Source organism: Zymoseptoria tritici, chromosome 1 (assembly GCF_000219625.1).
Source record: "Zymoseptoria tritici IPO323 chromosome 1, whole genome shotgun sequence".
Taxonomy (NCBI): domain Eukaryota; kingdom Fungi; phylum Ascomycota; class Dothideomycetes; order Mycosphaerellales; family Mycosphaerellaceae; genus Zymoseptoria; species Zymoseptoria tritici.
The window spans coordinates 5,380,701-5,394,890 of record NC_018218.1 but is presented as its reverse complement, the minus strand read 5'-3'; the positions used below and the strand labels follow the sequence as shown (position 1 = coordinate 5,394,890).

Below are 14,190 nucleotides of genomic sequence, written 5' to 3'. Positions count from 1 at the left end.
AGGACCTTACTTCTCACTCCGCGTGCGCCCGACCTGTCTCACGTGCTGTTGCCCATCCTGCGACGTCCCTTCCGCCGACCGCGTGCTCTTCAATCGCATTTCATCTCGCCAAGCGTGGTTGACTTCGTCGGAACCCCTCGCTCGTCACCGCCCTGACGTCGAAACCTTGCACGCCGCAGCTTCACCCACCAGCTATCTACGAGCTGCCCTGCCACCACGTTCTTCATACCAATCGAGTCCATCTCCAACACCTACTTACCGCCCGCCATCCACCGCCGTCAACGTATCCTCCTCCGAATCAGGATACATCCGCATCTGGACGACCAACGAAAGAGCTGAAGGCGCTGTGAAGAGATCGGTCCGCGCAGCGAGATACGACACTGCAGAAGTAGCTAGGAAAGATGGTGGAAGCCGGGGAAGGCGGTACCCAGCCCACCTGGAAGTTCACGCAGTAAGTTGATTCCTGCTGCTCGTTCTGTGCTCGTCCCTGCCCTTGTGCATTTCCATTGGGCGGAGAGGTCGTGAGGCTGCCATCGAACAGCCGGCCCAACATATACCACGACCCAGCATCGTTTTCAGTATGTTTTCCAACTTGACGAGTCGTGGCTTCTTCGATCGGACGAATCGCGATGCAAAGGACGACTCCACCGAAGTCGTGGTCATTCCAGCGCCATCTGAAGAGGACGATGTGGAAGAAGACACCCGACCTGAGGAGAGCAGCTCTGTTTCGTGCAAGATGCTACCGATGCTGGACTACAACAGGCCACTCAGTACCTCGCCAGAAAAGTCTAGAGTCGAGGAGGATACTCATCATCCGGTCTGGCGGTTCTCTTCGTGCGACCTCTCTAACTCATGATGCCATTGCTCAATTCCAACTTACTCGCGCTCTGCAAGAACTGTCCGCTAACTACGCCCTCGCAGATGCTTCGGTGACAAAGGCGACGTCGAGGACATCACAGAAGCGGACATAATATCCACCGTCGAATTTGATCAGACCGGCAATTACCTCGCTACCGGCGACAAGGGCGGCCGTGTGGTCCTGTTTGAGCGTAACGAGACCAAAAAGACTTGCGAATACAAGTTTCACACCGAGTTCCAATCGCACGAGCCCGAATTCGACTACCTCAAATCGCTGGAAATAGAAGAGAAGATCAACAAAATCAAGTGGTGCAGGAGACAGAATGCCTCACACTACTTGTTGTCCACCAATGACAAGACGATCAAGTTGTGGAAGGTGTTCGAGAAGTCACTCAAGGTTGTGGCGGAGAACAATCTTTCCTCTGAGCTCACACCGGCCGGTACTGGTGGAGCAAATGGAGGCGGACCAGTTCGATACCCCAACACGCACAACTTCCGAAGCACGGCGGATCTGAAGTTTCCACGAATGACACATCATGACACCGTGGTCGCTGCTGTTCCCAGAAGAGTCTACGCCAACGCACACGCATACCACATCAACAGCATCTCGGTCAACAGCGACGGCGAGACATTTATCAGCTCAGACGACCTACGGATAAATCTATGGAATCTCAACATCCAAGACCAGAGCTTCAACATCGTTGACATCAAGCCGGCGAACATGGAGGAGCTCACGGAAGTCATCACAGCGGCAGAGTTCCACCCACAAAGCTGCAATTGGTTCATGTACGCGTCGAGTAAAGGTACCATCAAGCTGGCGGACATGAGGCAACGGGCGCTGTGTGATGAGCATGCCAAACAATTCGAGCAGGAGGAGGATCCGTCATCGCGATCATTCTTCTCCGAGATCATCTCCTCAATCTCGGACGTTCGCTTCTCCTACGACGGCCGGTACATCCTCTCCCGCGACTATCTCACCGTCAAGATCTGGGATGTGAACATGGAGCGACAGCCGGTCAAGACTATCCCAATCCATGAGCATCTCCGCCCTCGGTTATGCGACACCTACGAGAATGACAGCATCTTCGACAAGTTCGAGGTCGTCTTCTCGGGCGACGCAAAGAACGTCATGACCGGATCCTACAATAACAACTTCATGATCTATCCTTCCGAGGAGGGCAAGGATACTGAGGTTGTGTTGCAGGCCGACAAGAGTGCATTCAAGGCGAAGAAGGTGGGCATCCCGACACCGATGAACTCTGCAACCAGCCCTGGTTCAAAGGATGGTAAGAAGGGCAGCCGAGCAAGCAGTCCTGCTGGTGGTGCGCAGAGGATGCGCAAGGAGACCGACGCGGACCAGATCGACTTCAACAAGAAGATTTTGCACATGAGCTGGCATCCACAGGAAGATAGCATTGCTATCGCAGCGACAAACAACGTGAGTCACTGCACTGCTTTGATCGTCAATCCGCCTATTGTACTAACAGATGTTCCCAGCTCTTCGTCTTCTCCGCTTTGTAGCCATCTTCCTCTACGGAATGAGAAGCGAGCTTAGAACTTTTCACGATCGGCGCAATGGGGTATGCATGATACAAGTTCTCTTACGGATCGGGCGCTAGCAGGCAGTCGGCCGGTTCATGGTCAGATGGAGGGGCTCTGGCACAGCGGCGAAATTTTGGAGTGGTGATCGGGTTTGCCAACAGACTTAGACCGCTTTGCTTTGCTTACTGCTGCTGGTGCTATTTTGTCACACGCATTCGGAAGGATGAATGCGTGGCCACCGGTGTATTTCTTGTGGAGAGGGACACTGGTGGTAATGCGAGGAAAGCTAGGCAGCTGGAAGAACATGAGAGATGAGTATGTTAATGCAGCCCCTGAAAAGTCTTGATTGAGAATTTGTCTGCGTTGACGTGGAGAGAGTGTAGGTGAAGGTGTGCATTGCCCCTTGTCGTGAAGCCGTGGCATAAAGCACGCGGAGGATGAGATATGATGAGGTACAGGACTCGATGCTTTCCTTTGTCCTGCAAATACTCGGTAGGATGAAATCGATTGAAGGGTCACTAATATACACCAGAGAGGTGAGCGTGGCACGTGCTGATGAAGCGTTGTTGATGCAAACGCTGCGTCTCCAACCTCAACCTCAACTTCAGCTTCATGCACGAACCACAACCTGTCTTCCACCTCGCCATCTCGTTTCTCCCCGCCAGGCAAGTGCACCACGCACACCATGCCTCCCAAGAATATCACAGCCGCGGCTATCGACATCGCTCCGCCGTTCACGCTACAGAACTTCCCACCGCTTCCGAAGATCGCGCCTCCTCGCTTCGGACGACTCACCCAGCTCAAGATCGCCTTCGACCGCTGCGAACTACCTCCTGCGCCCAGCTTTGATCAACAAAAAGTCGGCATAACTTCTTCTTGCAGCGATGAAGCGCCCCAGTCACAGTCGCCAGCGCCATCATCCACAACTGAGCGAAGTGCAGCAGACCGATTCGTGGGAACCTTCGAGCTGGTGGAAGACGTCCTGTCGCGTCTGCAGCTTCTTGACCTTCTTCGAGCTCGCGGGACCAGCACTCAGTTCCGCGATGTGGTGGACAAGTCTTCCGAGCTCCAGACAATTCTTGGACTCAAACCGCCGCAGAAGGCGGGTTACAGCATGCCGTTGCTTGAAGCGGAAGCTGGGAAGGAAGACAAACATTTCGACTGTTATATGGTGCGGCATGATGGGAGCGCAATGCCAAGATGGATGCCACCTCTTCATTTCTCCATCAAAATTGACCTCGACGTCGATCGCTTCCAGCCAGGATCGATTGCTCGAGGAACGTGCATTTCGTATCCGCCACTCAAGTCTATTCATGTCGGCTTGACCTGCCATTGTACGAAGGCCGAGTCTGCTTCGAGCTTACCTGATCACGACCGGATCATATGCGTCGGCAAGAACAACTATGAGCTCACCACAAGTGGGTCAAAGCCAGAAGGCCTCACCTTGGGAGATCTTCTGGACATAGCTGAAAGGCTACGCATCCGGCATGTTCACTGTGCATGGCAACATAAGGACTTCAAGAGCATTCCTGCCTTTCGGCCGTCTTCTATTAAACTGGATTTCATGACATATCTGTCAACCCTAGTTCCACCGCCTGATCCAGCCGTGGTTCTTGAGCTTCAGACATTACATGAGGCAACATATGGAGCTCCCCCTACATTCATAGGTCCGTCTCGCAGACTCGATGAGCCTCGATGAGCCTCGATGATACTCGCGCTGACAATGCTTCCAATAGATGACGAGACATTCGAATTGACCGCGCCACGGCACCACTGCGTCTGGCCCAGTCTGCCGCCTGCACGGTCTGCAGCGCCTGCATCATACATCACCAGTCGACCACCTTTCCTGGCCGAAATACGCTGCTTCGACGAGGGCGTCATCATCGTTGGCCGCGAAGGTATCGAGCAGTGGACTGAGCCCATTGAGAGGCTGGGAGGGTACGGCCGCCTTGACAATTGATGACTAGGGACAAACACAAATCCATCTCGACCATGGTCGTGGTGGAAGGGGCCTGTGGGCTCCTGGCACTGCGCTGGAGAGCGACTCGCCGGCACATTTGAGCTCTTGGAAAGCATCCTTAAGCAGCTTGGAGTTCGTGACCTCCTTCGAGCGCATGGGACTAGCACGCAGTTCCGCGATGTTGTGGACAAGTCTTCCGACTTGCAGGTCCGCCTCGGACTGAAAACGCCGCCAGGTTCCTACCTTCATATGCCTTTGCTCGGAGAGGTCGCCAGCAATGAGAACAGCATCTTCATATTCAAATTGAATAAGTCATTTCTTCCATGGCCTCCGAACAAGTTCTCTATCAATATCACTTTCGACAAAGGGCAGCTTCGACTGGGCTCCGTCGCCCGCAAGATCCAACTCTGTCATCCACCGCTGACCAGCATCTCTATGACATGGTGGATCGAGTGGCCGCGAGATTGGGATCCAGAATGTTTCGCAGCGGAGAAGTACATGCTCACTACGAGCGAGTCGAGGACCGAAGGCCTCACCTTGGGAGACCTCTGTGACGCAGCTGCAAGGGTGAGCGCCAAACCTGCGAGCACCTGGCTACCTGGTCGTCGTCGTCTTATCAAGTACGCTGGCATCCTAGTCAGCTCGGTGACTTTTGATTCGACATTCGTCATATCCTGTCCAGCCACCGAGAATGAGCTCGAGAAGCTACATGGAGGAATCTACGGAGTACCAGATACACACACAAGATCATATCCGATCATTCGTTCGGAGCCTCTGGAGGATGAGCTGGGCGTCACTGACACGGTCGTCCACGGACAACGGGAGTTTCTTGTTGAAACGTCGGAAGACGATGTCGTCGAGCAGCCACAGATTAGTGCCACTCGCTGTCCTGAACCGAAACCATTCGTCCTTCCTCCGTGGGAACACCCAGACACATCGGACTGCGAACATCTGGGCAAAGTTATATTCGGCAACGGAGGAGGCATCGAGCAGTGGACAGACCCCGGAACGCTCGATCAATGTTACGAGTGTAGCATTTGCGCAACGGAGGACTGGTGGGACGAGACCTGGTGACATGTTACGCCAAGAGAACGCGCAAGCCAAAAGAATGGTTTGCAGAGTTCGCAACGAGTCGTCGGATTATGCGAGCAGCCCCTCAAGACAGGAGATGCGTCTTCGCCAACAGCATGAGTAGGTAGCCATGATCTGAGACTGATGGCCACCCACGTCCTTTGAGATAGACCTTCACCAAGAAATGTCTGCATGTGCTTAATTGCACCATGTCAGATATGTGCACTTCTGAAAGCTTTAATATGGAACTCAAGCGTACCTACCTGGTAGATAGCTTAGCATCAATCAGACCATACCACTTCACATTCTCCTTTTTTCCCGGTGACAATCCGAGGCTGACCTCTCTCATCCGTTTTGACAACAAACTGTGACAATTTATGCAGCCTCTTCGCCGTCGCAGGACTGCTCAAACCCGTGATCTTCGCATCCCAAACGGCAGCCTTCTCCAAAAGCTCCAGAACCTCTTTCCTCTCAAATGGCCGATTCTGCGACAACAGTACTTTCGCCTGCAGGAGCGCCAAACCATCATATACATCCGGCAGTGCAGGTATCAGATCCGGGAAGTCCGCCGTCGTCTCAGTCAGTGCTTGACCTCGTGCGATACATCTCGTCAGCTTGCTCAATTCTTTCGCAGACGTGCTCGGTTTCGTCACGAGCTTGCCCTGCTCCGTCTTAAAGTCGTTGAACTCCTTCCTCAACCCCTCGGCTCGTCTGTGCCCGGGCGCCGTCTCATCGCATACCGGACATGCACATTCGAACCCCCACTTCCTGGTTCGCAGCGTTCTGTCATCTCGCGGCATGAGAATGTTGAAGTAGGATATTAGCACTTCCTCACCTTTCTCGAGCGGTCTTAGTGAGTGCACCACCATCCTCCCTCTCTCATACTCAGGATCAGGAGGGTAGTAGCAAACATGCGCATTCGGCGCACAAGCATGATTAATCCTCGCGACCTTTGCAAACATGGCACGATACGTCGAGCCCAAACCATCAGCCAGATCGACGTTGAAAGCGTTCGTCTGCATGATACTGGCGACGGTGATCATCTCCGCTAGCTCATCGGGACTGAAACCACGTTGTAGAAGCTTATCCTGCATCATCGCGGCGCGGTGGGAGTCGGAAGTGTAGCTTAGGGCAAGATACAGCTCTCTCTGGGGTCTGGAGAAAGTTTGAAATTGAGCGTAGAGGTGCGGCAGGTCATCGGTGGGTGTCATCAAGACCAAGGGTGTGTCGGTGAGGAGTTGGGTGAAGGCTGGGATGGGACGTGCGGCGAAGAGGCCTTGGCCACGATTTGGGCTGGAGGACTTTATTTCTGTGAGGGGTGTTCCGAGGAGGAGGGAGGAGGCATGGGGGCGCGTGGAGAGCCATTGGTGTGCTGCTGTGAAGGTTTGGCATTGGAGTGGCATGGTAGATGAATGCGGGAGATGTTGGCTGCCCGATCGAGACCGGTGGACCGGTCCTGTCTGGCGGTGTAGCTCAGCTCACGAGGAGCTCTTGATCCAGCGCATGGCTCTTGGCTTGGTTTGTGGAAGTCTCTATCGAGCGCAATGGCTGCTGACTTGACGGATGTGGCCTGAGTGGACACCTTCTTGGCTGATCCCGGTATGGCACGTGGAGGCTGTACTGTTCCGTGGCTGGTTGGAATAATCGTGTTTGGACCGTGGCTTTTCCACGAGCTGACAGGGTCGAGGTCTGGATTTATTATTGCTTCACAGGCAATGTAAGGTAGGCTCGGATGATTCCCAGTCGGCGTTTGATGGCGATATGAGCACGTTTTGACGGGCGATGTTCTCATAGGCTCGTGCAGATGGCAAATGGATGGAGTCTTGCAGGGCTGCGTAGCAAGGTTTTCGCTTGGAAACCTTGAGAGTGCTTGACGATGCTTGGCTCTGCATCTTGATCCATGTCGCGTGTGGTCTGGTCTGTCATCGACACTACGAGACAGTGGGGGAGCTATGAATGCCGTAAGCTGCGATACGTTCGGTTATGTACCGCGCGATGAACACCCTGAGCTCGGTGCCGACACCTCATGGCCATCTCAGAGGTTGATGGTGTCTGGCTCTTGGATCTCGTGGGCTACTGACATGCCGCAACAGCCGATCAAGCTCGCTTCGCTTCTCTCACAGTCGAGGGCCTGCCACCTCAGCCTGTCTCCCCTCCGTCGTAAAACTCAACTTCTCACCCAGGCTGCCAGGGTCCGAGGACTAATAGATTCCTTAGTGGCTCGTCCCTCAAAAAGTTATCGGCGGGGACGATCGCTGAGCACTGCCCGAGTCGACTATAAAGCTGGGCGATCCTCCCCTCACCCTCTTCCATTCTCTCTTCCTTCGTCCCAGCTTTCTCCTTGTCAACATCTTCTTGCACACCCGCTCTACCTGAAAGCTCGCTCGCGGCGCGAACATGGCCGACAAGCAAGTTCCATTCGACTCGGTCGAGAGGCACTCTTCCAGCGACCACACCGACAAGAAGACGACCCACAAAGCCACGACCACAGATCTGCCACCTCTGGCCGCCACAGGCAAGACTCGCTGGGAGCGATCATGGCCCACCATCGCATGCGGCGCTGGACTCTTCTCGGACGGCTACCTTCAAGCCGTCATCGGTCCAGTCAATACGATTCTCAAATCACTCTACGGCGATGCCTACACCAAATCCAGCGCTCGGCAGAATGTCACTTCCATCGCTTTCGCCGGAACCGTGGTCGGCCAGCTGGTATTTGGTTACACCAGTGATCACTACTCGAGGAAGTGGAGTTTGTTCATCTCGACAGTGATTCTTTTCGTCTTCGCCGCTTTGGGCGCAGGCTCGTACGGCGCTGGAGGTAGTGTGCAAGGTCTGTTCGCCGCGCTGACGGCCTATCGATTTCTTCTCGGCATCGGTATCGGTGGAGAGTATCCTGCTGGGTCAGTCGGCGCCGCTGAGTCCACGGGTGAGCTGAAAGAAGGCCACCGCAATCGCTGGTAAATTATTCTATCTCAGGCACTTGTACTTGTCCACATAAGCGGTAGCTGACATTCTTTCCTTCTGGTATAGGTTTTGTCTCTTCACGAAGTGAGTGCCGCAGATGAATTATATGCTCGCAGTTGCTGACCTCAACGAACAGTACTCAGATTGATCTCGGCTTCGTCATCGGCACCCTCGTTCCCATGATCATCACGAGGGCCGCTCCGGACAATCTCACCCTCGTCTGGCGTCTGTCTCTCGCGCTCGGCGTCATTCCACCACTTTCGCTCCTCTACCTTCGTCTCAAACTCAACGAACCAGAGTCGTTCTCCCGCGAGAGCTTCAAGCGAACGAAAACGCCATACTACCTCGCCTTGAAGTTCTACGGCCCTCGCCTTCTTCTGGTCTGCGGCATCTGGTTCATCTACGACTTCCTCACCTACCCATTCAGCATCTACTCTTCGGCGTGGATCGATGTTATCCAGCCTGATGCAGCGTTATGGCAGACTTTCGGATGGTGAGTAGTATCGACGGACTTCAACTGTGCTGGCGATGACTAACTCCGATATTTCACAGGGCTTGCCTGGTCAACTTGTTCTACCTTCCAGGTGCCATCTTCGGCAGCTTCACCTCCGACTGGATGGGTCCTCGTAAGGCTCTTTTCGTCTTCGTCATTGCACAGGGTGTATTGGGCTTCATCATGAGCGGCTGCTACGAGTATCTCAAGATGCCCAAGAACATTGCCGGATTCGTCGTCGTGTACGGCGTCTTTCTCATGCTCGGAGAGATGGGACCCGGAGACAACATCGGTCTTGTTGCGTCGAAGACTTGCGCTACTGGAATTCGTGGCCAGTACTATGCGATCGCCGCGGCGATGGGCAAGATTGGTGGCTTTATTGGAAACTACATCTTTCCGTACATCCAGGATGCTGGAGGCTCGTCCGTGGTGCGTCAAGGGCAATATCCCTTTTATGTCGCATCAAGCCTGTGCTTTGTGAGCGCACTCCTTGTGTGGCTGCTGCCGGAGATCAATCAGGATACGATTGAGAAAGAAGACATTGAGTTCCGCAAGTATCTCGAGCTTCATGGCTTTGATACGAGCGCGATGGGCCTGGGGGTGCTGCCGGAGAGGTCGCAAAGCATTGTCGGCAAGGTCGATTCGAAGGAGGACAGCTCGTGAAGAAATGATGGATTGGGATCTCGCAGTAGTGTGTTCTAGTTTATTGAACTCCTCCAGTTGATCCGCTTACATACCAAAATATACAAGTCGATTGGCACAATGAATGAATGTACCGACTTCTTGTCCCTTAAACTTGCTTCTTAGACATCCTCAATGCGTGATCGAACCGTCCCTGATGCAACACATACAATCTCCGAGCGAAGAGCTTGTCCACATGCAACTTCACAAAGAAATCAAAGACCGCACAGCTTGCTTGGCCCACATTGTTCGAACGGACAAAGGACAGCCCGAAGCAGAATCGCCGTGACCATCCTGAAAATCGGTGGAGAAGCAGGCTCCCTCGAGGCCCAACCTGCACGCAAACATGTGTCTCCATCGCCGTGCCATCTTCACAACGTGCGGCCACAGCACTTTCAGCCCCCAACCGCTCGTCGAATGCCGACACGCATGCATCGGACCCGCAGTGTCCTGGTCAACGACCTGCCAAATCGTCGCCCATCCATACAAGACGCTGAAACTCGACTCACTGTGCCCACCCTGTCAAGCTCGAAGAGATGCATTGCTCCTCGAGATCGAGGAGAAGCAGGTCGTCAAGTTCGACGAGTGGCAGTGGAAAGTGAGCTACGGTATGCCGAGTAATGGCGGCAAAGATTACTGGGGCAAGAAAGCGGAGGAGAGAGAGCAAGAGGAGAAACGGCGGATGTCGGAGGTTTCGACCTCGACGAGGAGGAAGAGTAAGAGGTTTAGTTGGAGGAAGAGCAAGAAGGTTGCGAAGTTGACGCCCGGAGACAAGACGCCTAGCATTTTGGAGGAATGAATCAGGCAGGCGCATGACTAAGCGGCGAGCTAGCAATGGAACCGGCCGCCGGCTCGCATTGATCTTGAACGACGACCTCAGCCCGCGCCTTGCACCTACCGTCGCAACAACAGCAGTCCAGCACACCACATCTCCCACCGCGCGCCAGTGAATGCGATAACCCAACCGGCCGACCCTCAATCTCACGCCCGAAGCCGCTCCCACGACCGCAACCATGCCGACCCCCGAATCCGAGTCCTTCAAAGCCTCCAAACCGACCGTCCCGCCGACCTTCGAAGGCGTCGACTACGACGACAACAAAGCCCTCAAAGCCGCGCAGGACTCCATCATCCGCGAGCAATGGGTGCAGAGCATGATGGCGCGGCTGATCCGCGAGGAGATGGGGAAGTGCTATTATCGGGAGGGGGTGAATCATTTGGAGAAGTGTGGGCATTTGAGAGGTGAGATTTTTCTGTCCTGCTGAGAGGTGGTGGGAGGGTCGGGAGTGCTGGGTCGTTGTTTGTGGAGGGGCGATTTGGTGAGGACGACGTGCTGACGAGATGTGCGTGTCACAGAGCGATACCTGCAGCAATTGAAGCACAGCAAGATTCGGGGATACCTGTTCGAGCAGCAAAACTACGTTCCGAAGACGGAGTAGAAGAGGATTTGCTGTTGGACGGATGGCATGAGAGGGAATGAGAAGAGCTGAGGGACGATTGGCGTGCGTGGGTGGGATACCGACGAGATGGGGTTGCGCTGTAAATATAGCGGCAGGACAGGGATACGCAATGTGCACAACTTTCGAACAACTCACTTTATCAGGACTCAGAACATGTCGGCCTTGCGCCAGGGTTTTCTGCTCGGCAGGTCACTCTGTTTGCATTGTGCAAGAGTTCTGCGCCGTGGTCACGGAGAGCTCACGCAGTGCACTGGCGAGGCATTCGTCGCTCCTGCAGAAACACACGCTCGGCACTCCGACTGCATCCTCTGGCTTTGAAGAATGGTGCAAGGACTACTCGGATCCCGGATACGAAGCTGATGGCCAGTGTCTTCACGCGTATGCGTCCACTGACGCAGATTCCGCCAACCTCCGTATACGAGGCTTTTCCAAGGCTTTCGCTTTACAAACTGCCACAAGAGGCAGCATAGTCATGGCTCACAACGGTTTGGGATACTGATGCCATGCGTCGGAAGCAGCTATGTACTGGACAAAGTCATCGGGGTCTCGGCTGATGTTGCGCGAAATTCGAGCACAGGTTCTTGGAGGAAATTCTGGACCAGGACTCAAGCATGTCATCAGCTCGGCTCGTGAGATAACTTGGGACTGGCCGCGCAGTTCAAAACTTCGGCGTCGGAATGTGGCTCTGAAGGCGACGAGGCGTCCTGCATGTGAACGCATTCGGAAGGATCCATGGAGGATGCTGACTAACCGTAGCGCTGACCCGACGACCCGCCACATTCCAACTGATCGCAGCCGCTGACACTCTCGAACAGACTCTTCAATTGACTCCAACAACTATGACGACCAAAGCTGAATAACGATGGCGTTCATCCTGCTGCAACTACTAGTGCTCGCTCAGTCTTCGCTCTGCGTCGCACTCAGCCAGCATGGGTGGACACGAGTTCGCAAAGCTTCAGCCGATGCTTCCATCTCATTGCATATCGGCATCAAGACCACAGAAGGACAGAATATCCTTGAACAGCGATGTTCGGAGATCGCGACGCCTGGGAACTCTCACTATCGTCAGCATTTGTCCACAGACGACATACAAACATTGCTTGCTCCGACGCAGTCAACGACAGACAACATCCTATCCTGGCTGTTCAGCAATGGAGACCATTCAAGCACAACTCAGCGCGGCAACGTCATTGAGGTCGCGACAACTATTCGAAAAGCCGAACAACTCCTGAACACTACGTACAACGTATACACCGATGGTGTAAGGGAGATCGTTCGATCCGACGAGATCAATCTGCCACAAGTCATGCGACCTCGTATCGACTTCATCTCGCCGACTGATTCATTCCCTGAGCCTATGAAGGATACAGCCCGGCCAAAGGACATACTGAAAAGACAGTTAACTGGACCCGGGAAATGTAGTGCCGAGGACTACACCGCGCCAATTTGCATTCGCTCCGTCTACAACATTACATACACGGCGCAACCCAATCGCACGACGTTCGCAGTGTATGCCACCGAAGCCGCAGTCTTCCATCCTAATGATCTACAGCAATATCTGGAGACATTCAACAAGCCGGCTGGAGATGCTCGCGCTCAGATGGATGTCATCGGTTCTGGCGACCCGGTAAATGGCCCATCCGGAATAGAGAGCGGCATCGAGACGGCCTTGGGTACTCAGACAATCTTTGGCCTGGCTTGGCCAGCCAAAGGTACACTGTACAATCTAGGAGGCGTGTTTGGGCCAGACATTGGCACGACCTATGATCCCTTCGTCCGCTTCCTGCAAGATCTTATGCACAACGAAACTGTGCCCTCAGTCGTGGTCTTCACTGAAAGCGTCGCCGAGGACAGAATAAACGAGGACTACGCTCGAAGCCTCTGCACAATGTTCCAAACCATCGGAGCCCGCGGCGTCAGCCTGATCTTCAGCTCGGGCAACAACGGCGCTCAAGGCGACCAGCCCACTGTAGAACACAAACATGTGTTCTCACCAAAATTCCCAGCATCATGCCCTTATGTGACAAGCGTCGGCGGCACGACCGATCTCTCCTCCGAAACCGCAGCCACAAAAGACACCATCAAGGGCGTGCTCAACCAAGCCGGCTTCACCGCTTCGGGAGGTGGCTTCTCCAACTACTTCCCCCGCCCTTCCTACCAAGACAAAGTCGTACCGAGCTACATCTCCTCCCACGTTCCCGAATCCTACCAGAGCAAGTCGGGCTACAACGCCTCCGGCCGCGGCATCCCCGACGTCAGCGCCTTTTCCACCAACGCTCCTGTAATGTACAATAACCTAACCCTCGGCATCGCTGGGACCAGCGCAGCTGCTCCCCGATGGGGTGCGGTGATCACTCTTCTCAACGACTATGAAGCTTCCAAGGGTCGACCTCCATTGGGTTTCCTTAACCCGTGGCTGTACTCTTTGTCGAACGGCGCGCTCAAGGATATTACGACGGGTGGCAGTAATGCGGGGGATTGTAAGCCGCTTTCGAATTGTACGTTGTCGGAGACGCCGGGGTATGATGTCTCTGAGGGATGGGATGCGGTTACTGGGTTGGGATCGCCGGTTTTCAATAAGCTCATTGAGGCGCTGGATGCTCAAGCTGGGAACTCTTCTGGCGGGAATGGGACGGCGAATGGGAGCAAGGGCGGCGCCGGGCAAGTAGGCGTCAGCAGCTTGGGGTTTGCTCTGCTGGCTCTTGTAATGTTCTATGTGCAATGAGTGGAATAGTCTGATCTCACTAAACCCGGGCGCATTGTTCCGGCTTGCATGGTTCACCTTTGATTTGCTGTAAGTCATCGAACGACGCCACTGATAGCGTACAAATCGTGTGAGCCTCGTGTGGAGCATTTGCACATCGATCTCGCTGCACGGGTGCTTCAATGCGATGGAGGATGGTGAATTTCACATTGAGTATTGGATATGAAAGAGAATTGCAATCTGGAGAAAGTTTCTGTCTTCGTTCGGAAGCTACATCTTGCATTTCGAGTCCTACCATCCCGCCACGCCAACCAAAAAGCGATCTGTGCTTTTTCCATCTCCACCTCGAAGCAATACAGTGAAGCTAAAGAACAGTACACAGAAGAAGAGATAAAAGAGAACGCCGCTCCAATGCGTGTCCGCCGAATCGAGAGCAGAAACACCAAGTCAAAGCACACCT

The 14,190-nt window shown here is 54.2% G+C and overlaps 6 protein-coding genes across 6 annotated transcripts; 5 read left to right on the top strand and 1 right to left on the bottom strand.

The window, feature by feature from the left end:
• Nucleotides 1-9: 9 nt before the first annotated feature.
• Nucleotides 10-2,379, top strand: MgPP2Aregb1 (MgPP2Aregb1, protein phosphatase regulatory beta sub-unit 1; the record flags this gene model as incomplete). The annotated part of the gene is made up of 3 exons (XM_003856897.1): nucleotides 10-451; nucleotides 922-2,296; nucleotides 2,356-2,379. The coding sequence occupies 3 exons, from the start codon at nucleotides 402-404 to the stop codon at nucleotides 2,377-2,379; spliced, it is 1,449 nt and encodes a 482-aa protein (XP_003856945.1).
• A 706-nt stretch (nucleotides 2,380-3,085) lies between these two features.
• MYCGRDRAFT_107703 (uncharacterized protein) lies at nucleotides 3,086-5,434 on the top strand (the record flags this gene model as incomplete). The annotated part of the gene is made up of 3 exons (XM_003856898.1): nucleotides 3,086-4,067; nucleotides 4,137-4,298; nucleotides 4,368-5,434. 3 exons carry the CDS (start codon nucleotides 3,086-3,088, stop codon nucleotides 5,432-5,434), a joined length of 2,211 nt encoding a protein of 736 aa, XP_003856946.1.
• A 246-nt stretch (nucleotides 5,435-5,680) lies between these two features.
• Nucleotides 5,681-6,834, bottom strand: sdg2427 (uncharacterized protein; the record flags this gene model as incomplete). Its single annotated transcript, XM_003856689.1, has 2 exons — nucleotides 5,681-5,694; nucleotides 5,772-6,834. The coding sequence occupies 2 exons, from the start codon at nucleotides 6,832-6,834 to the stop codon at nucleotides 5,681-5,683; spliced, it is 1,077 nt and encodes a 358-aa protein (XP_003856737.1).
• Nucleotides 6,835-7,828: 994 nt separating this feature from the next.
• Nucleotides 7,829-9,551, top strand: MYCGRDRAFT_84245 (uncharacterized protein; the record flags this gene model as incomplete). The annotated part of the gene is made up of 4 exons (XM_003856899.1): nucleotides 7,829-8,357; nucleotides 8,431-8,432; nucleotides 8,512-8,888; nucleotides 8,948-9,551. The coding sequence occupies 4 exons, from the start codon at nucleotides 7,829-7,831 to the stop codon at nucleotides 9,549-9,551; spliced, it is 1,512 nt and encodes a 503-aa protein (XP_003856947.1).
• Nucleotides 9,552-10,582: 1,031 nt separating this feature from the next.
• MYCGRDRAFT_84244 (uncharacterized protein) lies at nucleotides 10,583-11,005 on the top strand (the record flags this gene model as incomplete). The annotated part of the gene is made up of 2 exons (XM_003856900.1): nucleotides 10,583-10,808; nucleotides 10,923-11,005. The coding sequence occupies 2 exons, from the start codon at nucleotides 10,583-10,585 to the stop codon at nucleotides 11,003-11,005; spliced, it is 309 nt and encodes a 102-aa protein (XP_003856948.1).
• An 838-nt stretch (nucleotides 11,006-11,843) lies between these two features.
• On the top strand, nucleotides 11,844-13,751 carry MYCGRDRAFT_67381 (uncharacterized protein; the record flags this gene model as incomplete). The annotated part of the gene is made up of 1 exon (XM_003856901.1): nucleotides 11,844-13,751. The coding sequence occupies one exon, from the start codon at nucleotides 11,889-11,891 to the stop codon at nucleotides 13,749-13,751; it is 1,863 nt and encodes a 620-aa protein (XP_003856949.1).
• Between the last annotated feature and the right edge of the window lie 439 nt (nucleotides 13,752-14,190).